The sequence below is a fragment of the Grammomys surdaster genome, unplaced genomic scaffold (assembly GCF_004785775.1).
Source record: "Grammomys surdaster isolate TR1022 unplaced genomic scaffold, NIH_TR_1.0 125368, whole genome shotgun sequence".
Taxonomy (NCBI): domain Eukaryota; kingdom Metazoa; phylum Chordata; class Mammalia; order Rodentia; family Muridae; genus Grammomys; species Grammomys surdaster.
The window spans coordinates 243,656-267,567 of record NW_021620240.1 but is presented as its reverse complement, the minus strand read 5'-3'; the positions used below and the strand labels follow the sequence as shown (position 1 = coordinate 267,567).

General features: G+C 48.3%; 2 protein-coding genes across 3 annotated transcripts in view; both read right to left on the bottom strand.

The window, feature by feature from the left end:
- Positions 1 to 1,844, bottom strand: part of Med11 (mediator complex subunit 11) — a 2,108-nt gene extending 264 nt beyond the window's left edge. Inside the window, exons 1-3 of the mRNA XM_028785908.1 lie at positions 1,711 to 1,844; positions 1,454 to 1,584; positions 551 to 726 (exon numbers count right to left, since the gene is read on the bottom strand). Coding sequence (XP_028641741.1) covers positions 589 to 726; positions 1,454 to 1,584; positions 1,711 to 1,795 — 354 coding nt within the window. The 5' untranslated portion in view covers positions 1,796 to 1,844 and the 3' untranslated portion in view covers positions 551 to 588. The remainder of the gene's footprint in view (positions 1 to 550; positions 727 to 1,453; positions 1,585 to 1,710) is intronic.
- Positions 1,845 to 12,262: 10,418 nt separating this feature from the next.
- Positions 12,263 to 20,510, bottom strand: Arrb2 (arrestin beta 2). 2 transcript variants are annotated; one of them, XM_028785927.1, is made up of 15 exons: positions 20,343 to 20,510; positions 17,482 to 17,512; positions 16,797 to 16,857; positions 16,648 to 16,692; positions 16,270 to 16,466; positions 16,100 to 16,159; positions 15,636 to 15,703; positions 15,357 to 15,495; positions 15,047 to 15,131; positions 14,682 to 14,754; positions 14,286 to 14,423; positions 13,522 to 13,605; positions 13,346 to 13,425; positions 13,184 to 13,271; positions 12,263 to 12,885 (listed from the first exon to the last, which is right to left on the bottom strand). In XM_028785927.1, exons 1-15 carry the CDS (start codon positions 20,363 to 20,365, stop codon positions 12,792 to 12,794), a joined length of 1,266 nt encoding a protein of 421 aa, XP_028641760.1. In that variant the 5' UTR covers positions 20,366 to 20,510; the 3' UTR covers positions 12,263 to 12,791. The 2 variants fall into 2 exon arrangements, with proteins under 2 accessions (XP_028641760.1, XP_028641761.1); XM_028785928.1 differs by having other exon boundaries at positions 13,184 to 13,238.
- Between the last annotated feature and the right edge of the window lie 3,402 nt (positions 20,511 to 23,912).

The window sequence follows — 23,912 nt, the reverse complement described above, 5'->3', positions numbered from 1 at the left end:
AGAGAGAGAGAGAGAGAGAGAGAGAGAGAGAGAGAGAGAGAGAGAGACAGAGAGAGACAGAGAGAGACAGAGAGACAGAGACAGACAGTCTGGGCTTTATAAAAAAAAATGACAGCTTTTATTATTGCAACACTTAGTTCCTGCTTTGTTTCTTCCAACGGGGAACATAACTTCTCTTTTTGAAGGAGGACCCTATATGTACTTAGCCAAGGTTGGTCTCAACTACAGCAATCTTCCCACCTCTACGTCCCAAGTACAGGGCCAAGGGTGTGAGCCACCATGCCGTGCTTATAAGAATACATTTATTTTTATTGGGCCAAGTCTTCTGAAACCCTAGGGCAGGGTGCACATGAGGAAGTGGGTTGGGAATTGACCTCTGATTCCTGTCTGAGCTTTCATAGTGGAAAACAAGGCCGTCTTGCTGGAGGAGCCAGAAGAGATCTGTGTGTTCACTTGGGCTTTGGATTCTCCAGTTCTACTTTCTGCCTTGTGGTCCTTGTCTTCCCCCGGCCAGTAGGGCATGTGTATATTACTCTGCTCCCCATCCTACCGGTCTCTGGTGCAGGTCACACTCTGGATCATCCTGACTTAGTTCTCCAGCATCTGTTCACAGGTTCTTGCCACATCACTAATCTTGAGGCGAGCGTAATCTACTCGCTTTAGAGCCATTTGACAATCCTTCCTGGAAGAGTAGCTGGAACCCTCATGTGGCTGGCCTGTGGCCACCTACGAGACAGATCAATCAATGGAGTACTGCCTGCCACCCAACCAGGCAGGACTAGGTCTCTGGTCTCATATCTTTCCCAAGTTTGATCTACATTAGCTGTCTGGTAACTCAGTGTTCTAAGGCAAAAGACTTAACCTGTGTGAACCTCATCTATGGTATAGGGACCACAGCAAGTACTTCCTAGACTTGGATAAGGTAATGCAGAGTGCCCAGCACACCACAAATGTTAGTAAACAGTGGTAAGTTCTCCGGAAGCCACTTAGTGCTGTCCCTTTTCTTAGTCCCCAAGCATATGTGCCTCACACCGGACATCCAGCCAAGTTTCTGGAAACAAAGTTCAGTAGCTTCAGTTTTACTTATTTATTTATTTAGTTAGTTCAGTACCAGGGCCTCTTTATGGTAGGCAAGTGTTCTAACACAGAGGTCCAACTCTCTCTTTTACCTACTGGGTCTGAATTGCCCAGACAAGTTTTGAAATGGTGATCATCTGGCCTCAGCCTCTTAAACAGCTGAGAATACAGGCCTGTGCCACTTGGTCTGTCTAGGGTATTGTTTATACACCCTAGACATTTTTAATCTTTCGCTTTTAGAGGACTAAACCAGCCCTGAAATGAAAGTGCCTATCGCACAAGAGGCAGTCTTAAGCAGCTAATGCTCAGGGAATCCCTAAGGCTAGGGCGGTGGTGCAGAGCTGAGCCCCGCCCAACACCTTCTAAACACACCCACCTGGGTGAGGTAGCGGATCTGAGCCGACAGCTCAGCCTCCACGTGCTGCACAGAAGCGGTGAAGGCTGCCGCCTGCCGGTCAAGGAGCCGCTCGTTAGTTTTTTCCTTGGACAGTTCCAGGATCGCCGTTCCTGCCAGGGCGGGGAGAGGGCGGTGTTAGACACAGGCTGCAGACGTAGCTCCGCCCTTAGGCTAGCATTAAGGGTCCAGTCCGGGCAGATCTTCCCACCCTGCTGTCCGCTCCTCGCTTCCCGAACCTGCGTTCTGGAGGATGGCTCCGATTTCGCGCTCGATGTCCTCCAGGGCGCGCAGCCGCTCGTTCGCCAGGCTGTAGGTAGCCATCGTTCCAGTGGAAAGCCCCGCAGGCCGTCTTTTGCGAGGTGTGGCGCTAAGGCCCGGAAATGCCTGTTAATGTGCGCTTGCGCAGAGGCCACTGTAGCGAACACTACAATTCCCAGGATGCTCAGCGCGGCCTCGCCCTTCCGAGTCTACTTGGTCTAGTCTGACTGCCAGGACTCTAATGCCAGGCCAGATCGTGGGTGGGAAGAGGCGGTTATTGACTTTTGTTTTCTGACAGGGTTTCAGTATAGACCAAGTTGGCCTGGAACTCACAGAGATCCTCTGGTGTAATAGGTCTGTCAAAATGAAGATAGTCTAAAAAGACACTTGTATCTCTTCAGTCTTGACTATCAGACTGTTGAAACAATGGCTGCCAAAAAAATGAGAATTTCTCTAAGAGTCTCATGCTGAGAGAAGGAAAGGGTACCCGCCAGAGGGGGAACTTATCTTTCAGAAAGAGATTTTACACAGTTCTAACAACTTGTCAGACCACTTTACGAGATGAGACTGAAGTCCAGATAATGAAGAGGCAGTAGTGGGTGTGACCGCACACCTTGATGCGGGTGGGGGGTGCTACTTAGATGTGCCCAACCTTGCTCTGTTTAAACTTTGATGTTGCATCAGTATCCTGAAAATTGACTTGAGGGGACTTGCTGGATCTCTTTGTCACTCTTCCCAAATTGGCCACATTGAATAAGTCTCCTTTTTTGACTTTCCATTTTTAATTGGCTTATTGAAGAAGGGTGGTCAGACACGACCTGGGGACTAGTCTCCCCCCACCCCATTGAGTATCACTGCCTCTGCCTCCCTAATGCTGGAATTAAAGGTATGAGCCACCACTGAAACAGCCTGGTGGCCCAAAGTCACTCAGACCTGTCCAATTTAATTGACAGTCTGGTGGACTTACTGAATTTATAAGAATTTATTATTAAGCACTGGCTCTGGGCCAGGTGATGACGGGGGGGGGGTGGGGTGGGGAGAATTCAAGTGTGTTCCTTCATACTGGGTAGTCATGGGTTCTTTGATGGCCAACCTCTCTCAAGGAAAGCATGACTTGGCGTGTTAAGCCATTCTCCCTAAGGCTTCTTCCTGATCCTGAGCCCAGTTAATTCTCATGTCCTGGCTCCTTCCCTCGGCTTTTCTGTCTCTATCAATTAGGTGTGCTAGGCTCTATGGATAGAAAGATAAGTGAAATGTTCTCTCACTCAATGGTGTTTGTTAGCTTTTTTATTTTTTTTATTTTTTTATTTTTTTGGTTTTTCGAGACAGGGTTTCTCTGTATAGCCCTGGCTGTCCTGGAACTCACTCAGTAGACCAGGCTGGCCTCGAACTCAGAAATTCGCCTGCCTCTGCCTCTCAAGTGCTGGGATTAAAGGCGTGCACCACCACTGCCCACCAAAATTTATTTATTTTATTTGGTGGGTAAGGGTATTTTGTCTGTACGTGTGTTTGTGAATGGTGTGCATGCATTGTCCATGGAGGTTAGAGACACTGGATCCTCTAGAACTAAGGCTATAGGCAGTTTTGAGCCACCATGTGGTTGCTGGAAATAGAACAGGGTCCTCTGAAAAAACAGTCAGTGCTCTTAACCACTGAGCTTTCCCTTCAGACTTAGGAAAGGGATTCTTGGAGGAAGTGGTTCTTGAACTGAATTCTGAAGGGTTATTGCGGTGGATGAGAGGTTGGAGTGGAAAGGGGAAACAGTATCCTCTAATAAATGGGGCTGTGAAGGGGCCTGGTATGGTTTCAGTACAGTAAGAAGTTCTGTTTATGTGGAGTGAGTGGAATGTTATTGGTACTTAGAGATGACATAAAGCTGGAATAGGGAGATCAGAAAAACTCATAAGCTAAGTAATCGAAATTTATTCTAGGATGCTAGGAAAATGGCTTGAGCTGTTAGAGCACTGCCTGCTCTTGCAGAAGACCTGAACTCAGCTCCCAGCATCACATCAGGTGGCTCACAATTGCTTATGTCTCCAGCTCAAGGAAATCAAATGTCCTTTTTTGGCTTACATGCAGATACCTGCACACATGTGACATAGACACACACACACAAGTAAAAGGGTGGAGGGTGGATTAGGGAGTAGTGGGTGTATGATCAAAATACATTGTACATCATTCTCAAAGAATTAATTTCAAAAATTTGGGGACTGGGGGTAGGCTGGAAAAATGGCTCAATGGTTAAGAGCACTGACTGCTCTTCCAGAGGTCCTGAGTTCAATTCCCAGCAACCATAAGGGATCTGATGCCCTCTTTTGGTGTGTCTGAAGACAGCTACAGTATACTCATGTATAATAAAATAAATTAAAAAATGTCTTTTGGGGGACAGGGTTTCTCTGTATAGCTCTGTCTGTCCTGCAATTTACTCTGCAGACCAGGCTGATCTCAAACTCCCAGAGATCCACCTGCCTTTGCCTCTTAAGTGCTAGGATCAAAAGGTGTGTACTACCACTGCCTGGCTCAAAGAATTAAAGTATTTTTTTTTTTAGATGAAAGAAATTCTGAAGGGATTTTGGGACTTTTGAAAGTGTGTCATGATAGATTTACCTTTTTTATTTTAAGAGTACTTTTAAGACTTCCATCAAGAATAAAAGTACTGCTGGTTGTGGTGTTGCACATCTTTAATCCTCATGTTCTGGAAGCAGAAGCAGGCGGATCTCTGTGAGTTTGAGTCAAACTTCACAGCAAAGCTCAAAGCCAGCCTGAGTTGAGACCTTGTCTTGAAGGAAATAAGGAAGACTGAGGAGACAGTTCAGTTGGTAAAGCGCTTGCTAGGCAAGCCAGTGAGGATCTAAGTTTGAATCGCCAGCACCCATGGAGAAGCCAGAGCCAATGGCTTTCATCTGCAATCCCAGTGCTTCAGGATAGACACCAGTTTCACAGCCTTGCTAGCCAATCAGTCTAACCAAAACGGTGGTTTCCACATTCAGTGAGAGACTTGAACTTCTGATCCTCTTGCCTCTGCCTAGGTGCTAGGGGCATACACATGGCCAACTCATAGAGAGCATCTACCTGAGTCGACATCCAAAGTGCCAGGATTAAAGGCATGCACCACCACGCCTGGCCCTCTTTGTGATTTTTGCTCCCTCAACTGTACCCAGGTGCCCACCAAGTGAAAACTGTTTCCAATTTCCTACAAAGAAGCCTCTAAGATCTTGGAAGAGACATTGGGGAACTCTTCTTGCAAGTAAAGTAAATGAAAAGGGCAGCAATAGTCCACGACTTTAATTCTAACACTTAGGAGTTCAAAGCCAGCCTGATCTACAGAGTCAGTTCCAAGGCCAGCCAGGACTATATAATGAAACTGTGTCAAGAAACAAAACAAAACAAACTGACAAAGAGGAATGGGAACAGGGCCTTTTGGCATACACCTATGACCCTAGAACTTGGCAGGTAAAGGCAGGAGGATCAGAAGTTCAAGGTCATTCAAGGTAAACAGTGAGTCCATGGCTGCTTTGTGCTCCATGAGACTCTGTTTCTAAAGAAGAAAATCACAAACAATTACACTAAAAAAGGTGAAGAAGCAGGCAATGATGTATTCCTGTAACCTTAACACTAGGGGCAAATTCAAGGCAAACCTAGAATACTCGTTCTCCAAAATCTAAATGCTGACACTGTAGCTTAGCTTTGTTTGGGGCTTCCAGTTTTATCCTCAACACTGAAAGGAAAAATGGGCAAAGAGAAAGGGATAGGAATGAACATGGAAATGTTAGATACTGGCTGGAGAACAGAGGCTGGGTGGTAACTGGTCTAGCAGTGGAGTGGTAACTAAGCCAATGTAAGCACTAGGGAGCTGACTGCCCCCAAAGCAGTAGTAGTGATATGACTTTACACAAAGTCGGTACTAAAATTTAGAGGGTTATTTGAAGGAATTGGACTACCAGATCTCTTGACTTTATATATCTTGGCAAACACCCCCTACTCCAGGAGAATACTGAAGAGTTTTTGTTTGTTCTGTTTTTTTTTTTTTTTTTTTTTTTTTTTTAAGATTAGCACCTTTAGGGGCTGGAGAGATGGCTTTTCAGTTAAGAGCACTGGCTGTTCTTCCAAAGGACCCAGGTTCAATTCCCAGCACTGATGTGGTGGCTCGCAACCACCTGTAGCTCCAGTTCTAGGGGATCCATTCAATATCCTCTTCTGGCCTCTGTGGACACACATATACTCAGACACAAACAAATACACACAGAGAGAGAGAGAGAGAGAGAGAGAGAGAGAGAGAGAGATTAGGATCTTGCTGTGTACCTGGCTTGCCTGGACAACACTATACAGATCAGGCTGGCTTCAAGGTCATTTTTGTCCCATGTCTGTTTCCCAAGTACTAGAAGTACAGGGGTGTGCCACCTGGCCTCAGACAGTGCTTTTTGGTGACGGACAGCAGGGTTTTTTGCTTGGCACCTGGATATAGCTGAGGGCAAGAACATGACATGACACTGTAAACAAATTAAGTAAATGTTTATATACTGGGTTGTAACGTCTACAACTGACAGCCAGGTTCATAGTCTCCAGGTTCAAGACTCCCGGAAGTTCCTTGGGGAACTTGATTACCCAGAGAAACCATCTAATTAACATCATGGTTCTAACAAAGTCCTTAGCCAGACCAGACCATGTTGAAATTCATTGGTGGTAAGTTCCAGCTGTGTACATGGAACAGTTAGTCAATTCTTTTCACTTCCCTGGAACTGGACATCTTCCTGCCTCAGTCTCGTGAGTCCTGGGATTACACTACCACACCCAACTACCACTTCACTTTTGAATATGACCAGACAGAAAAGGATTTATAGATAGTTGAAGAACTTTCTAGCATGAAAGCAATAAACACAGAGGAAAACCAAAATCCCATAGGCCCCAGAGTTTTTTTTTTAAACGTATGATCGAGACTGTGGGATACTCCTGTGGTCAGAGCTAACTTGAAAGACTGGAAAACATAGCAAGAATGCCCTAGTTTTTCTTTTTTATTTATTTTCCAAGACAGGGTCTTGGTATGTTGCCTATGCTCCCTGTCTCTTCTTACAAACAAACAAACAAACAAACAAACAAACAAGGTTGAATCCAGAAAAGAATGTCTTTGGAAAACCAAATCATGAGAGAAGATATAAAAAGTTCATCATGAGATGAAAAAGAAACAATGAAGTCTTCCTGCAGGTAGAGTAAAGGGAAAGAGATGGTGTGTAGCAGTGGGCATGCTGGCCCATGCTGGCCCATCCTGGCCCATGCTGCTCATTCCAACACTTGGGAATTTGAGCACTAGCCTGTTGCAGGCCAGCCAGAGATACAGAGTGAGACCCTGTCTCAAAAACAAAAACAAAACCCAACACACACACACACACACACACACACACACACACACACACACACACTGGAGAGAGAGAGAGAGAGAGAGAGAGAGAGAGAGAGAGAGAGAGAGAATGAATGAATAAATGTAGCCAAGAAAAGGCCATTGAGAGGCAGCCTAGGAGGCTTAAATTCTAGATGAGATCACAGGAAATGAGAAGTAACTTGTACCTCTGGGATGAAAGAGCCCATTAAAGGCCCCATGTAGCTTGAGGAGGAAACCAGACCCATGAATTAGAGCACCAAGCTCAACCAAAAGGCACTCAGGGAAGCTTCCAGAGAAAGGAAGCTGTAGGCAAAGGCTGGGCAATTAGAATGCTGCGGGGCCTCTTAAAAGTTTAAAAAAAAAAAAAGAAAAGAAAGAAAAAAGAAATGAGCAGAAATAAACACAACAAAAACTTCAGGAAAACAACCACCACCACCACTTCATTCCCTACAGCAAGAATAAACCTTCCACATTTGAGGGAGAACTGGTTGGAAATCCAGAACTCCACACCCCAGCTGTGTTGGGGTGAAGACTAAAATGCCAAAACTCCTGTTTTTCTCAGTACACTTTTAAATTTATTTTCTCGTGGAACAGCTAGGTGCAGGCAGTTAGTTCTGTGTACTCCACAGGTCACACGCGGACTAAGGCTTGTGGTGCGGTTACCCTTTAAGGTCTTGCCTGGTAAGCCTGTAGTCCTGAATGTCAGCCTTCCCTAGACTCATTGGAGACACAGTCTTAGCACTGACTCCAGACCAACTGAATCCCAGGCTGTGTTTAAAGATCCCCAGGTCTTTATTGGATGCACAATAAAGTGTGAGAAACCCTGCTGGGGGCACTGTACGTGCACCCTGAGACCTGAGCTTCCCCTGCTCTGGGCTAGGGCTACAGGGAAAGAGGAAGAGGAAATGTAGAGGACAGGGAACTATGTGAGGAGTCTGGCTGGGAAGTGACTCATATTTCATTGAAGGAAACTTAGCCATATGCTCTTCCCTTCCTCTGGAAAATGCAGGCCTTTCCTCAGTGGCCAGCTATCATGTCACTTCAAAATAGATCTTAGGGGGTTTCTAGGGATTCACAAAGCTGAGCTCTCAATTAAGGAAGACAGAATACAGACATTTTGTTGTGTACAAACTGTCAGATTTCCCCAGTGGAGAGGCACAGGTCATTCATGAGAGGTGACTGGGAACCCCATGAAAGGGATGGACGCCTTTTGTTTAGAAAGAACTGAAATATAGACTCTTGGAAGAGACTATAGGGTGAATTTGTGATAAATTGGAGAATAAGCATATTTCGAATGACCATTAAGCAGGGAAAACAAAGTTATATAAAAAGAGGTAATCACGAAGGACCACGGATCCACTATAAACCTTAGCAGAGGCATAATTCAATACTCGACATTGATCTGACCCCAACTGATACACCCCTCAGGGGAATGGGCTGGAGGCAGGGTGAATAGCATTGTGTGATGATCAGGAAGGACAAAGATAGGCTCGACCTTTACCTTCTGCCAGGTCTGTCCAGTCTGTGGCCTGCTATAAACTTATCTTCAAATGTGGCCTACAAAACTATAAACTTACTTAAACCATTATAAAAAAAAAAAAAGTCTTGCCCTCCCATTCCTCTTCCTCTTTTTTTTGGGGGGGGCAATTTTTATTTTGCAACTCAATTTTGCAGTTAGTGTAATCCGACCATGAGCTTTGTAGATGACAGCATTGCATCATGGTGTCAGAGCCGGGCATCTGCTAGGTGACACTGAAGGCAGAAATCACGAAGGAACAAAACTAGTGTGTTCAGCAATAGAGATGGGATGAGAGGTAGTAAATGCTTCAGAAACGTCTGAAGGAGGTGGAGAGAGTTCCCTCTTAGGAGAAAGAAATCAGGGGCCTGGCCTTGCCCTAGAGATGCGCCTTAACCTTCCTATGTTAAATTGGTGTCTAGAGCAACGTGTGGGTAGGGGGAGGGATGCTGAAGTCATCCATTCCCTTTTGCCTAATCTTAGGAAAGGGGAAGACGTCATTCACCATGAGGCAGGCATAAAAATGGTACTATGGGAGCAAGAGACGGGGTAACAGGGAGCTATTAGGCACTTAAGGCCCAGCCTAGGCTAGAGACTAGTATGTTTTTAGTGGTCTTAGAGCTCTACTCAGGGCTCAGCAGTGTCAGAACCTTGGATGTGTTCAAATACATTTGTTGAATGAGCAAATAAGCATGGTCATGTGATTTCTCCTTTGGCAGCGTACCCCAACCAGCCACTCTGCCTGTGTTAGAGCAGAGGTGGGGGTGGGTGAACAGGGGTGAGGGTGAAATTGTACAAAGAGGAGAAATGGTGTGTTGATGAGACAGTGGCTGATAAGCTCTTAATGTCTGTAGTAGAAGGAAAATGAAGTGTCCAGTCATGAGCAAACGGAAGGGTGAAAGGTTGGTGACAGAGCAAACTGAGACGCCAGTTAGAAAAAGGTTGTAAAAGTCTACCTTCAAATAAAAGTGTAGCATTTTCAGTAATAAATAACAAAAATGTTCTGGAACTAGATAAAGGTGAAAGCTGCCCAACAATGTAGAGAATATCAAATAAGGCCACACTGTGTGCTTTAAATAAAAAGGGAATGAGAGGAGCTGGAGGGACGGCTCAGCAGTTAAGAGCACTGGCTGCTCTTCCAGAGATCATGAGTTCAATTCCCAGCAACCACATGGTGGCTCACAACCATCTGTAATGAGATCTGATGCCCTCTTCTGGTGTATCTGAAGACAGTGAGTTTACTCATATATATAAAATAAATTTAAAAAAAAAAGTGGTCAACCTCTCTGACCTAGCAACCCTTTAAAACATGTTGTGTGTGTGTGTGTCTATGTGAGGGTTATGTGCACATGAATGCAAGGGCTCTGGCCTCTGGAGGCCAGAAGAGAGCATCAGATTCTGGGAGTTGGAGTTTGAGTCTACTGTGAGCTGCCTGCCAGGAGTGCTGGGAATCAAGTGTGGATCCTCTGCAAGAGCAGTCCATGCTCTTAACTCCAGGCTGCAAGCCTCCTTCCAGGAGTCTGTCCTGTAGTAAACACCATGCATTCAAAAAGATGGATCTTTAAGGATAACTATTATAAAACTGAATAAAAAAAAAAAAAGAGCAGACGTTCAGAATGTCCATTAGGGAACCAGTAAGCGGGAATGGTATCTGGTTAACTAGCGGAGCTCTTCCTTAAAAGCAAGGGATGGACGGGAGCAGAGCCTCAGGAAGGCTCTTGCAGGTAACACTAAGTGAAAGCAGAAAGATGCAGATAAGCTCATGGTTTGCTGCCCTCTGTACTTCAGATGAGACCGTGAGAACATAAGGCCTGTGTGTGTGAGACCCCATACGACGAACAGTCTTTGAATAAACAAGGCACTGGTTGGTGATGGTGGTGGCCAGTAGGAAAGAGAAATCGGGGTGGGAAAGAGGCACTGGTTGGTGATGGTGGTGGCCAGTAGGAAAGAGAAATCAGGGTGGGAAATAAGACAGAGAGAGCTGGCTTCTCACTATTATTTTACATGGTTCAGGTGTTTTTCAACCCACGTGCCTAGGTTACCTCCCTAAACAGCACTGAAAACATAAAGAACTTTTTTCTTAGCCGGGCGGTGGTGGCACATGCCTTTAATCCCAGCACTTGGGAGGCAGAGGCAGGTGGATTTCTGAGTTTGAGGCCAGCCTGGTCTACAGAGTGAGTTCGTGAGTTCCAGGACAGCCAGGGCTACACAGAGAAACCCTGTCTCGAAAAAAAACAAAAACAAACAAACAAACAAAAAAAAGAGAACTTTTTTCTTTTTTAAAAAAGGCATGCTTCAACCCGTAGTCATGGGTTTTCCTCTAGCTCTTCTGACTCAGAACCCGAGATTGAAGGGCCAAACTCTGGATCTTTATCTCTGAGTCTTCTGGTGAAGTTAGATCCATAGGCTTAGAGGTCATGGAGCAGGGTCACAGGAGCCAGAGAGACTGGAAGCAAAGACTTAAAGGGGGTTAGTTAGTTCCTTTGTGTGACAGCTAGCATGGGTAGGGGAGATGGCCTATGACAGGGTGACAAGGTCACTGACATTTGGGTTACACTGAAAGCCTGTGGATATATGATGATTTAATTACCATTGCATGAGCTTGAACATAGAGCAAGGCCCATGCAGGCTGCTCTGTTTGCCCCACATAAACCTCCCTTACTTCTTGTTGGCTACTTCAGTCTATACAGGACACCTTCCAGCCTTCACACTGTAGTTTTGCCATGGTCCAGGTTTACCCTTGTACATCCCCTACCTTGTTTCCAGTTCTCTGCTTAAAGGTCACTCTGCTAAAGAAACCATCCCCAACCCCAACCTAGATCTCCACATCATGCATTTTCAGTTCCCATTCTCCCTGGGACAAGAAGTGCAACCAGGGAATGACATAGCGCTTCATAGCATGACAAGCTATACCATGCTTGGCATGCGGCAGGGTTGCAGGTCAAGACTGTTCACAGAATGGAGCCTTTTGAAAGGTGTGCTGGCTAGTCCTATGTCAACTTGCCACAAGCTAGCAGAGGGAGCCTTAACTGAGAAAATGCCTCCATAAGATCAGACTACATAGACAGGCCCGCAGGGATTTCTCTTAAGTGACTGATGTGAGAGGGCCCAGCCCATTGTGGAGGGTGTCACTCCTGGGCAGGTGGCCCTGGGTTCTGTAAGAAAGCAGGCTGAACAGATCATGAAGAGCAAGATAGTACCAACACTTCTCCATGGCCTCTCCATCAGCTCCTGCCTCCAGGTTCCTGCTGTCTGAGTTCCTGTCCTGACCTCCTTCATTGAGCTATGATGTGGAAATATAAGCCACTTAAACCCTGTCCTCCCTAAGTTGCTTTATCACAGCAATAGCTACCCTAATTAAGACAGAAAGGTTACCTCTATGAGTTGCACTGGATGATGGGAAATGTCTGTTGAGTACTGCTAACTCCTTTCCTCCCAGCCTGGGTCTGGCCCACACAGTTACATGGAGGAGCCTGCCCTGCCCAGCCCAGAAGCATCTAGTCTTCAGGGAAGTTAGTTATTATTTTCCCTGTAAAAGACTAAGTTTACTTTGTGGCTTTACCAGCCTCGATCGTGAGTGTGCACCATCCAAGCCAAGTTTCAATATTTACCTTGGAACACAGGCAGAGCACAGTCATCCAGTAAACATTTATTGATAACCCGTTTAAGGTACCCTGCAGATGTAGAAAAAAGCATCATAGATGGGTACACTGTACACCCTTTAAACTCTGCTGAGAAAACACATACACATCCATGCCTATTAAAAGGTTTATTTCTTCCCTATGCTCAGAAACAAAGAAATGGCCTTGCCAGCCCCTCCCTGAAGTCTCATCTTCAAGGATTGGGAGGCAGAAGTGGTGACTGGGGGTGTGTTGGTATGAGGCCAAAGGTAGGAGTTCTTTCTATTCCTTTTCTCTACATTCACTCCTTGCTTTCACTGTTTCCTTCCCAAAATTTTAGGTGTATACATAGCTTGCCACCCTAGGGAGCAGGGCTGGGGTGGCAGAGCTGAAGTCAAAAGATTAATGCCCACTTTCAACAAGTGATGGGTCCAGTGTGTATCTGGGGTGGATGGATGGGGAAGGAGGAGAGGCTGGGACCCTCCCACTTGCAAGGGGCTGTGGGACCTCAGCCCTGCCTGCCCCTACCTCTCCCAGCCCCTCTTCCTAGCAGAATTGGTCATCACAGTCTTCATCCTTCATCCCCTTCAGCCGGAGCCGGGCAAAGTCCTCAAACACGATGTCGTCGTCTGTGGCATAGCTTGGTAACAGTGAGACAGAGATGAGGTACAAGCTTCTGACCAGTCCTTGAGCCTCCCACTCTGCTTCCCTCCCACCCCATCCTAGAGTCAAGCACTGGGGCGGTAATAGAACCAGAGAAGTTCACAGGAGACCCGGGGCAGTATCTGAATCCTCTACAAGCTGGGTCATCCAACTGGATAGTTTCACCACTCCCCCCCACCAGAAGGAAACAACCCATAAGGTAGGAGGGTGGACGTGAATGGCATGGGGATCTCTATCCTAGATGGTCAACTAAGAAGGCAAGGGGCGTTTCTTACTTGGTATCGAATTCGATGAGGTTGGTATCCACAGGGACGTCTGTTTCCCGGGGGGCTGAAGGGCAGAGAGGGGGTGGGTGGATGGGCACTAGAAGGACCATAACTTCAGCTGACCCTGCTTCAGCTCCTCTCTGCAGGGCTCAGGGTATGGGCGGTACTCACCTGACTGGGGTCTGGGAAGGGTGATGTGGTCATGAGGCTTGGGGTGCATTAGGACGAAAGGTAGCTCCACGGAGACATCCCTGGAAAGGGAGAGGAGCTGCATGAAGAGGGCAACTACCACAACCTATGGATCCAGAGAATCTGGTGACCCTGCCCAGACCCCCTACTGTACTCACCCGCCTCGAGACACCACCAGTTTCACCTTGACCCTGTAGGACACCAGGATTCCCAGCACCTCCTTGTTGGCTCCCTCCTTCACACTGCATTTGGGAGGAGGGAAGCTGAGGTTGGGGATCCAGGGCTCCTGAGGCACCAGCTCTGCAGCCATGGCAATACAGGCTCATGGCATTCCTTGATGCTGAACCCCCTAGGGTCTCATCTCTGCCACTCACAGGGGTTCTTCAATCTGTGGCACCGCACGTGCAGTTCCCTTTACCTATTTCTCTGTGTCTCTTCTCACCACTCGGGCCTGTGTGGTGGTGTCGTGTGCAGAGGCAACACTGGGTGAAGCTCTGGCCTTTCTAGGGCTACATGTGCCCAAGGTCATAGTGACACGTCACAATTCCTCATGCATGCTGGGGACCATCCCAACTGTCCTTCAGCGTGCAGGTCTCTCTGCCTGGAGCCATCCACAACGCCTCCTTCCTCTGGGTCAGTCTATTTAAAGATCAACACCCCCCACCCCTTTCTATACCTTATCTGTTATACTCTTTCTCTATACTGCTCTGCTTAACACTCGTTCCTAACACGCTATCTAGTTTACCACTTATCTGATTGTCTGTCTTCCCTCCCTTAGAATGTGAGAAGTTTTTGTCATTTCTGTTCACTGATACCTTCCTGGCACTCAGGATAGAGCCTGGCATGTGGCCTGCTTTCAACGGAAGCCCGTGCCCTGTCCCCCCTGCCCCCCCCCGCCTTCATCCCCCATCCCCGCCCTCACATGGTGCTGGAAGCCAGGTTGGTGTCTTCATGCTTGAGTTGCCCATCCAGGGCAAGGCCACGTTTCTCTCGGTTGTCACTGAGCAGTGGGGTTATGGTGTACACCTTGCAGAATGTGGAACTGGGAGACACCTGGTCACTGGGGGGTTGGGAACAAGCTTGTTGGAGAGACCGGGCTAGGGGAGGCTCATCTTACCACCCTCAGGCAGTCTCTCTCCCTCACTGTCCATTTGGGCACACATTATGAGGGGGTAGGTTCTGGTTCAACCTGTTCGAGATAGTTAACAGCTTGGAGCCCCCTGGCTACAGAGACACCCTAGAAGTGAGATGGGTTCTGAAAAATTCTGCCTTCTCCTGTTCTCCCGGGAGCTTGGGTCCTACCCCAACCCTTACTCACTCTTGCTCAAGCTGAGCCACAGGACACTTGTACTGCGCGGTGCTGAAGAGGCAAATGTCGGCATACTGTCTCACTGTGGGGCAGGGAACCAAGTGTCTTTGGGTGAAGGATAGACAACTACTGCACCACAACTCCCGACCACATGGTGGAAACCCCACTGGGGGCAGCACACCCCCCACCTTCCACCCCTGGCCAACAGACCTCCCATATTAAACCTAGGGCTGTGTATTATTCTGGAACAGACTAAATTCTTTATGGACTGGTAGGTTTCCCACAGTGGGATACGGCCTGAGCTGACATGGCAGCAGAAGCCCTTATAAGTAGGGACTTCCTTCCCCATCCCCATGCCCACTCCCCCCTCCTACCAGACACTCTGATCTTCTTGACGGTCTTAGCAGAATTGTTGGTGACATGGACGTTGACATTGAGGGGCTCCCCATGGTAGTACAGCTTTTGAAGGGAGAAGATTCCATAGTTTCTACCTGTTTTTTTCACTGACCCCCATTAGACTGCTCCACCCCCAACTGCAGCCCATAGTACTTCTACCCAAGTAAGGCAATAGCCTTAAAAGAAAAAAAAAAATCCTTCCAAACCACCATCTTGCCCATGGTTTCACCCCTCCCCCCAAGAGTCTGGCCTACTTTGTGGCATCTTTGTCACCCTCTCACACCTCACCTCTTTGTCCAGGGAAGCCTCTAGGTGGAGGGATCTCCGGTCAGACATGAGGAAGTGGCGTGTGGTTTCAGCTGAGGGCTGGGGGCCGGGTGTCTCAGGAGCAAACTGTACCTTTCTGATTATAAGCCGCACAGAGTTCCTGAGTCAGGGGTTGGAGGAGAGGAAAGAGTTAGTTTCAAGATACCACAAGCCAATTCAGATTCCTACCTCCCGCCAGGGTTGGGGGCTCTGTGAGGCTGGGTGGGAGCGGTAAACCAGAGAGAGCTCTGTTCCTCTTACCTTTTGTGGCTTTTTTCTTCTATTGATTTGGCACAGAAGGCTCTAATCTCAAAGTCTACTCCACAGGCCTTGGGAAGAGGAGGAAGGGCCACCTCTTACCCAAGGCTCCCGGTAACACATCCAACACACCCCCTCCTTCCTCCTTGCTTCATTCCTCTTGGTGTGGATTTTTGCCTCATCATGGAAACAGAAGGACTCTCTTGCCCCACTGTCTCTCTCTCTAGCCTGGCACCTTGCAGAGGCTGGCTCACAGCAGTGTATGGAGGACCGGAGGAGCCCTCATACCCAGCCAGGTACACACAGGTCAGAGAACAGATTCAGTGACCATAGCATGCACACACATCCACAGGGATACCTCCCTGTCCTCAGGAACCCCCTACACTTCACCCTCTAGCTCAGCTGTGTTTTGTGCATCTGCTGAGCCTGGTTCTGCTCACATACTGTGTGAGTCGCTCCTCCCGTACCTTCCCTGTGTCCTCTGGTCCTGGCTGCAGTGTGACAGAGCAAGGCAAATTCTGGGGTATCTGTGGCAGAGGAAAAAGAGGGGTTTCAACTGGTAACAGGTGCCTCATACCATGTCAATCCCAAACAGCCCCAGACCCCATGCCCTGCAGGAAACAGAGAGCATCCTCACTGTGAAAAAAAAGGGGTGGGCATGTTGGCCCAACTTCTTCAGCAGTCGGTCCTGTAAGCGGGTGGGGGGCCGAGGTGGGTTGGGGATAGGGGGGAAGGCCTGGTAGGTGGCGATGAACAGATCTTTGCGGAAAGACAGGCCCAGTACATCCAGGTCTTCTCGGCCATAGCGGAAGGCACAGGTGAGGGTCACAAACACTGAAAATAAGGGTAAGTGGGGGTGATTAGGAGTAACCCCTTTCTTAAGGCCCACATCCTTCCTCAACATAACAAACTTCTGGGAATCCTACTCCCTGCTTCTGATTTGGCCTTCCTTTTCTCTGTTATCAATGCCAGCCCATCTAATGTCTTCTTCTCCCCTCCAGCATGGGTGTAGTACCTTTTCGGTCCTTCAAGTAGTCAGGATCCACAAGCACCACACCATCTAGGAAAGGGAGATGGATTCATTTTCGGAAGGGGGTCATTCCCAGACCCGGGAACCACCTCCCCTCTTGGGGGAATGTGCTGGCCCCTTCTAGGCAAACTTACCCACAGGATCCACTTTGTCCAGGTGATCTACAAAGTCTCGCTTGCCCAAGTACACAGTGAGCTGAGGATGTCAAGGGTCACAGGGAAAATTGGGGAGGATGGTGGCAAGCCACTAGAGTTCTCAAAGATGGCTACCCTGTCGTGGGCTCCCCTTGGCTGGGTTATTAGGAAGGAGTTTCTCCCAGCATGATTGGAAAGTGAGACTGGTAGGGTTTTCCAGACTACTCAGTAAAACTTTCATTTAAGGTTTTATCTTCCCCTCTGGTCATTTTCCATACCTCTCCCACCAACCAATGGTAAGTGTATACGTGTGTACTTGTGTGTGTGTGTGTGTGTGTGTGCGCGCGCGCGCATTCCCAGTCTTCAGGGAACACTCAGCCAGACCAGGTAGGTAGCAGCTGTCCCCACAAAGGGCTTCGAGATAAACAGGCCATAGCCTGGGAAACTATTAACTTTTCCTAGCCCAGGTACCTAAGAGAATTATGAGCTTGCTTAGGAACCAAGCCCAGTCCCCACCCAGCCCTGTGGCTTCTTCAGACTGCAGCAAGGGGCTTAAGGAGGGAAGGAAGTCTGCTTTTAGCTGTCACAGGAAGTGGGGAGCTGAGGGTTGGGGATCATCTAGGGCTAGGCTAGGCTTTGGTAGGGCCCAGGGAGGATCAAAGGGTAACCATCGAGGGGGACTCACCTTGCAGTTAGGGCTCGACTTCTTGAAGACCCTAACAAAACAGAAAGGAAGACCCCACTGCCTCCCTTAGGCTGGGCAGGGACCACCACGCCAGGATGTATCCCTCCCCAGCCTGAGAAGTGGAATTCACCCTGGATCCCTGCTCTACTACCCTTCCCAATGCTTTTTACAAAGTCCCAGTATTTTCCACATGGCAGCCCCTTGAAGCCAACTGTCAGGGCAAGCCTTAGGTCCTTCGCTGTTTGAAGTTACCTAACTCACTCCTCTTACAGTGATGGCCACTGGTTGCCCCAGGACTACCCAAGCACTCCTCCTCAGGGGACTCTCTCCAAAACTGAGAGTGAATTGGACGGCTACACAATGTCTGGGTCACACCTAACATTCCTCCCCACTTTTTGACCTTGGCCTTAGTATGTAACTCTGGCTAGCCTCGAACTTGACATACCAGGCTGAACCCAACTCTGAGATCCATTTGCCTCTGCCTTCTTGGTGCTAGGACGAAAGGCACAAACCACCACACTCAGATGAACTTTTCAACTGGTCCCTAGCTTCAAGGACCCATATACTGACTCCTGGAGCACAGCCTTGTCTTTGTCCCTCAGATGTTTTTTGCCCAAGTCTGACTATTTCATGAACCTCCAACAGCCTCAGCAGCTTAAAAAAAACAAAAACAAAAAAAACCGAATCCACTGTGGTCCCAACACAGTAGCATCCTGTGACAAGGATGGCAACACTGGCTAACATTTACTGGGGGCTGCTTTGTTCCTAGCACTGTTCCAACTGCATTTACTGCTCTTATTGCCCAATGACTGAGGCTGAAAGAGCCCTGTTTTACAACGAACAAGAATTTTGTCAAAGGTCATAGAGAACGTACAGGGTAGGACTCGGATATAAACTTAAGGCAGGCACCCTAGTTTCAAGACCCTGTTCTCAAGCACTAAATCGTGAAGCTCGCCTGTCACAGTTTGTCAAGTCAAAGGGGATTTTCTACAGAGGCACTTCAACAATCTAAGCCTAGGCTCCACCCATTGCTGGGAGGATAGGAAACTGTCTAGTGACCCCAGGGCTCTGGCCATTCCGTAGCTTGTTCTTCCAAGCATCATTCTGCCCCTAGTGAGGCATGTTGTCTCAGGAGCAGTTCCTGGAAAGGATCCCCAGATAACAGACTGAAACACTGCCCAGTGTTGCATCCTCCTTTCATCTCACTATGTAAGTTTCTGCTAGAAAAAGCACTTCTCTCTTCCTTCCCAAAGCCAAGCTGTCCATATATCACAGGGTCACACACTTAAGGTCACATGGCATATCCATAGGGTGCCCCTAAGTATTCCCAAGTAATAAAGGCACATTCAGACATGGTGGAAGAACAATCGCTCTAATATCTGTCCCAATTAGGGCTGACAGCTCAGACATCACTTAGGCTGGCTCTTTATTCTACTTCTGGTTTCCTCCTGTCCTGTATTTTCTTCCACTGGGAGCTCTGGCAGAGCCTGTGACAACCATAATCAGTGTATCTCGGGCAGTTGCCCTGGGGTAACTACATAGCATCTGCCCTCTACATCTTACCCAGCCACCTCTTGCCTGGTTAGGGAGCAGGCAGTGTGCACATACTGAGGCTGGCCGAGGAGGCAGAGTAAGGGAATTACCAGGGAGGTACCCAGCTTGGAGGGGGGCAGATAAGGCAGATGCCTCTCTGTACTTCCTGCCATTCTCTCCCTTTCCTGTGGCCCAGAATTTGATGAGACGGTAGGGAATTATGCCAAGTCAGCAGTCTTTCTTTGGTCCATCTATTCCCTCCCTGAAGTACACAACGGAAATTTGGGGGTCTCCCCCCAAGTAAGTGACTTCCCCTTTCTCTGGGGTGTTTAACCTCAAATCCAGGAGGTCATCTTCCCCGTGGGTATCTCTCTCAGATATTGGTGTTCTTAATGGCATCCCTCTCAGATATTGGTGTTCTTAATGCTGAGATACCTACGTTCTCACACTCTCAGGGCAGTGGGAGTGGTGGGGTTGATCCCATCTTTTGCATAAGTCATTGTTCATAAGCAGGCCCTTATTCTTGGTCCTCTCTGTCTTGAGGCACATAACCCCAACCTATGCCTTAGCTCTTGCTCCTTTGGAACTCAAGCATTCACCCCATGTCCTCTTGGGGGTGTTGGGTCACAACAGGAAGTGGATTTTGCTATAGACCAAAAAAGAGAACTCTGGTATCAGTGGAAGGAAGGAGCCTCGATTGCACAGAAAACATCCGGGGAGAGGATGTGTGTCCAGGGCAGATACTACCTCCCTCTCTCTCTCTCCTCCAGGACAGAAATACAGCCCAACTTCAGCGAGGGTCCCTACACACTCTACTCTCTCAAGAAGAAGCTGTTGCTCCTAGCAACCTAGGAGAAGGCAGAAGTTTGGTAGCTGAGCTATCCGGCCCTTGGGACAGGTGGGAGCAATCAGACTGTGGGGTATTGGTAGGAGGCTTTCTATTGGTTGGGCACGAGTCTAGGGGAATCCCTTCCCAGCATCCAGTCTCCCAGCACACAACCCCTCGGGGCCGGCCACCTGCTCCTCCTTCCTCCGCCCCTGCATCACAGCCTGCACAGAGAACCCAGTAGTCCGACTCCTACATCCCTGCGAGAACCCAGGCGTGGGTTTCACGATCTCTATCAGGTCTTGCTTTTTGCAGGAGCCCCAGCACGCATCCCCACTCCAATAGCCTCAAGGACCTAGGCTTGCGGCCCCGGACCGCTACCCTCTAAGGACTCAGGAGTCCGGCCCCCGGGTTTCTTCCCTGGTGTCCTTGTCTGTGGATCAACCTGGCACACCCCGCGAGCAGCCGCACATGCCCCGCGGCAAGGCCCCACCTCCCTTACCTGGTCCCGGGTTTTTCTCCCATGGTGCGCGCGCGCTCGCCGCCCTCCGCCCGCCGGGTTCGCGGCTCGCTCGCAGCCTTCTCGCCCGCTGCCAGGTCCCCGCTCCTCCCCGCGCCACTGCGCACGCGCGCCCTCACTCTTTCTCCTCCTTCCCCTCCCCTCGCGGTCTGGGTCTCGGGGCGCCGAAGCCAGCTGCGTCAGCCGGATCCCGCGCGCCGCGGTGCAGCCCGCCCTCCTCGAACTGGCTCCGCCCCACGCCTCCGCCCTCCGTCTCCCTCGGGGAAGCCTCCCCGAGCCGTGCTTACTCCTGATCTCCCCGCCCCTCCTCAAGCCTTTGGAACTAGATTGGGCCCCTTTAAATGAAGGCGGCCGTCTTCGAAGAGATTAAAAGCAGCTGATTGGCCGTTGGTATCCATAGCCCTGCAGGGATCCCTCCCCTTTGTTTGCTTTCACTGTAGCGGAGGAGGGACGGGATCGAGGGGGCGGTAGGAATGAGCTCAAACACTGTCTGGGTCTGAAGGCCAAGGACTGCCCACGTGGGTAAACCGTATCAGTTGCGTGATGATGCTTGCTTCGGTACGCGCTGCTCATCTCTGAGCTTGCAGCCTTGTTTGGCCTGCCTTTCCCGCGTTCTTGTGGTCTTCAGCTCCCCCTGGTGTATTGTCTTTGATTTTTTGCAGGGTCAGTTTAAAACATTTTTCAGACTTTGTCATCTCCTCTACCACCTATCCTAGCAATCATTCACCCACTCCATCCATCTCTCCCTTTCTTCATCCTTCCCTCCCTCTCTGTTCTGTGTTAGTCACTGTGCCAAGCCATGGGGACAACACATGAATTACCATGGCCTAACTTTCCCGGGATCCTTGAGACATATAAAACAGGTATTAAGCTCCCAGGAATGCTATAATAGAGGTATGACTCAGAACATCAAGCGACTAAAAGCCTAAAAGTGCTTGGCCAGCGTGGGGGTTGGGGGAGGAGGGCGTTTGGTCACTCACTCTATAGGATAGGAAATTTGAGGACATCCATTCTGAAGGATGGGCAGAAATGGGGAAAGGACATCCTAAAGATGAGTAAGGCAAATCACACCGTGTTCTAAAGCGCTTGTGGTTAGATGGCAGGAGACAGAGAGCTGCGGAGGAATAGAAGAGATTGTGGCAGACTTTGCATTGCAGGTGTAAGAAAGAGCCCGAGGAACTGTAGTGTTTATTTAATTTAATGAAATGTAATTTTCTGCTAAGGACTCACCACTAAGCTATACCCTTAATCCCAGCCCAGCAGTGATTTGATTGGATTTTGTTTTTCACCAGAGGAATGTCAAGATGTGATTTCTCTTTTTGGGTAATGTCTCGTATAGCAAGACTTCTAGAAGATAAGCTAGCCAAGGGAAGATGATGAATCGGAAGTAGAGGGGAACAGTAGGGCCATATTAGAGGTTCATATCTGGGGCAACGTTGACTGAGCTTGGCAGAAGGTGAAAAGGGTGACTGACATTTCTAGACTTAAGAGAGACAAGCTTTTCTCCTCTTTCATCTCTTCCTTCTTCTCTTCCCCATTTCCCCCCCAGTGGAAGACCTTTGTGCCTCTCTCTCCACTTTTCTATTTGAAAACCAATGTAGACAAGATAAAAGAATCTCAGATCATCTTTAATTTTCAAACGCGGTCCTTGCTCAACACCTGCTTACCCCCTCTCCCGTTCTATTGTCACCTTCTAAGTTTGCTCTTTTATTATTAAAACTTGTACTTTATGTGTATGAGTGCTGGCCTGCACGGATGCATGGGTGTCACCGTTTGTGTGCACATTGCCTATGGAGGTCAGAGGAAGGTGTCAGATCTCCTGGAACCAGAGTTACAGGCAGTTTTAAACCTCTGTGTGGGTGCTAGGAATTGAACCCAGGTCCTCTGCAAGAACAAGAAGTGCTCTTAACCACTGAGCTACCTCTCCAGTCCCAATATGATTCTTTGAGACAAGGTCTCACTATATAGCCCTGGGTGGCCTGGAACTCACAGAGGTCCCCCTGCCTCTGCCCCTTGAAGCAACAAACTCAGCCTTAATTTACTCTTAAGTTTTTAACAGTAAGTTTTTTGACTCATGAGTGGCTTTTATTCAGGTTTGAAACTTGCCAAAGGTCCTGATCAAAGGTAAGACAATCTATATCTAAAGTGGTGTTTGGGGGCAAGGAGTGTAGTTTAGTTGGTGCAGTGCTTGCCTAGCGTACATTAAAAACCTTGTGGGGAGCTAGAGAGATGGCTCAGTGATCTAAAGCACTAAATGCTCTTCCAGAGGACCTGGATTCAATCCCCAGCTCACAACTGTCTGTAACTCCAACATCTGACACCCTCAACCAGACACACAGGCAGGGAAAACACCAGTACAGATAAAATTAAAAACAAAAACCTTGTGTTGGATGCTGGCATTTTTCAAAACTGGGTGTGGTAGTGAGTCGGGGGATAAAAATTCAAGGTCATACCCAGCTACATATCAAGTTTGAATTAGCATGGGCTAATTGAGATATTGTCTCAAACACACACACACACACACGCACACATGCACCAACAAAATATACCAACAATAGCCAACAGCAATATCAACAAAATAATAATGAGCTATTGGTTATAGCAAAGAAAAAGGCAATGGTCAGTATGCCATGAAATCTGTATAGCTTAGTGGGTAAATGCATTTAATGTCAACCCTGGTGACCTGCCTGCATTCAATCCCCAGGACTTACATGGTGGAAGGAGAGAACCAACCCTTACCCTACACACAAGTTAGTCTCTGACAGCCACACAAATGCCATAGCTTGAATGCCCCTGTGATATAAATACACAATGAATACAAGTGCTTCTTAAAAAATAAAGTTCAGGATTCTAGCCCAGGGAATGATGCCACCCATAGTGGAAGAGTCTCCCCACCTCAATCAACCTAATAAAACTATTCTTCCATAGGCAGACAGTAGTAGATATGATAGTAGATCACCTCTCAGATGAGTAGATCTCATCAAGTTGATAATTGAGATTAACCACTATATTTTTGTTGTTGTTGTTGTTGAGATTGGCTGTCCTGAAACTCACTCTGTAGACCAGGCTGGCCTCGAACTCAGATATCTATCTACCTGCCTCTGTCTTCAGAGCACTGAGATCAAAGGTATGCGAGACCACTGCCTGGCTATATTCTTTGATTTTAAAGGTACGATAGAAAATGATGTTTTTCTGGAGAAGGTGAAGATGGCTTTGGTCTAGACCGCAGCTGTGGGAATCTGGTAGTTGTAAAGGGTAGTGAGGTGCCACTGGCAGCGTGGAGAGTCTCCACATAACCAAGGACATGCTGCCAGGGCCATATTCAGGACCCCAGAAGAACAGGCCAGGACCCCAAGAAGTATAATATGCATACAGAAGACTAGGACAAGCTGTAGCGAATAATGGCATGGGGTATGGTGGCTCTCTGAAGTGCCCTGATCACGAACAACATGAGTAGAATCCTTGGCATGCACGGGACCTCTCAGACCTGAGGCTGAACTGTGATGGAGCCAGGCACTGGGACCTAGTATATCAGGAATCATGTGAACATGT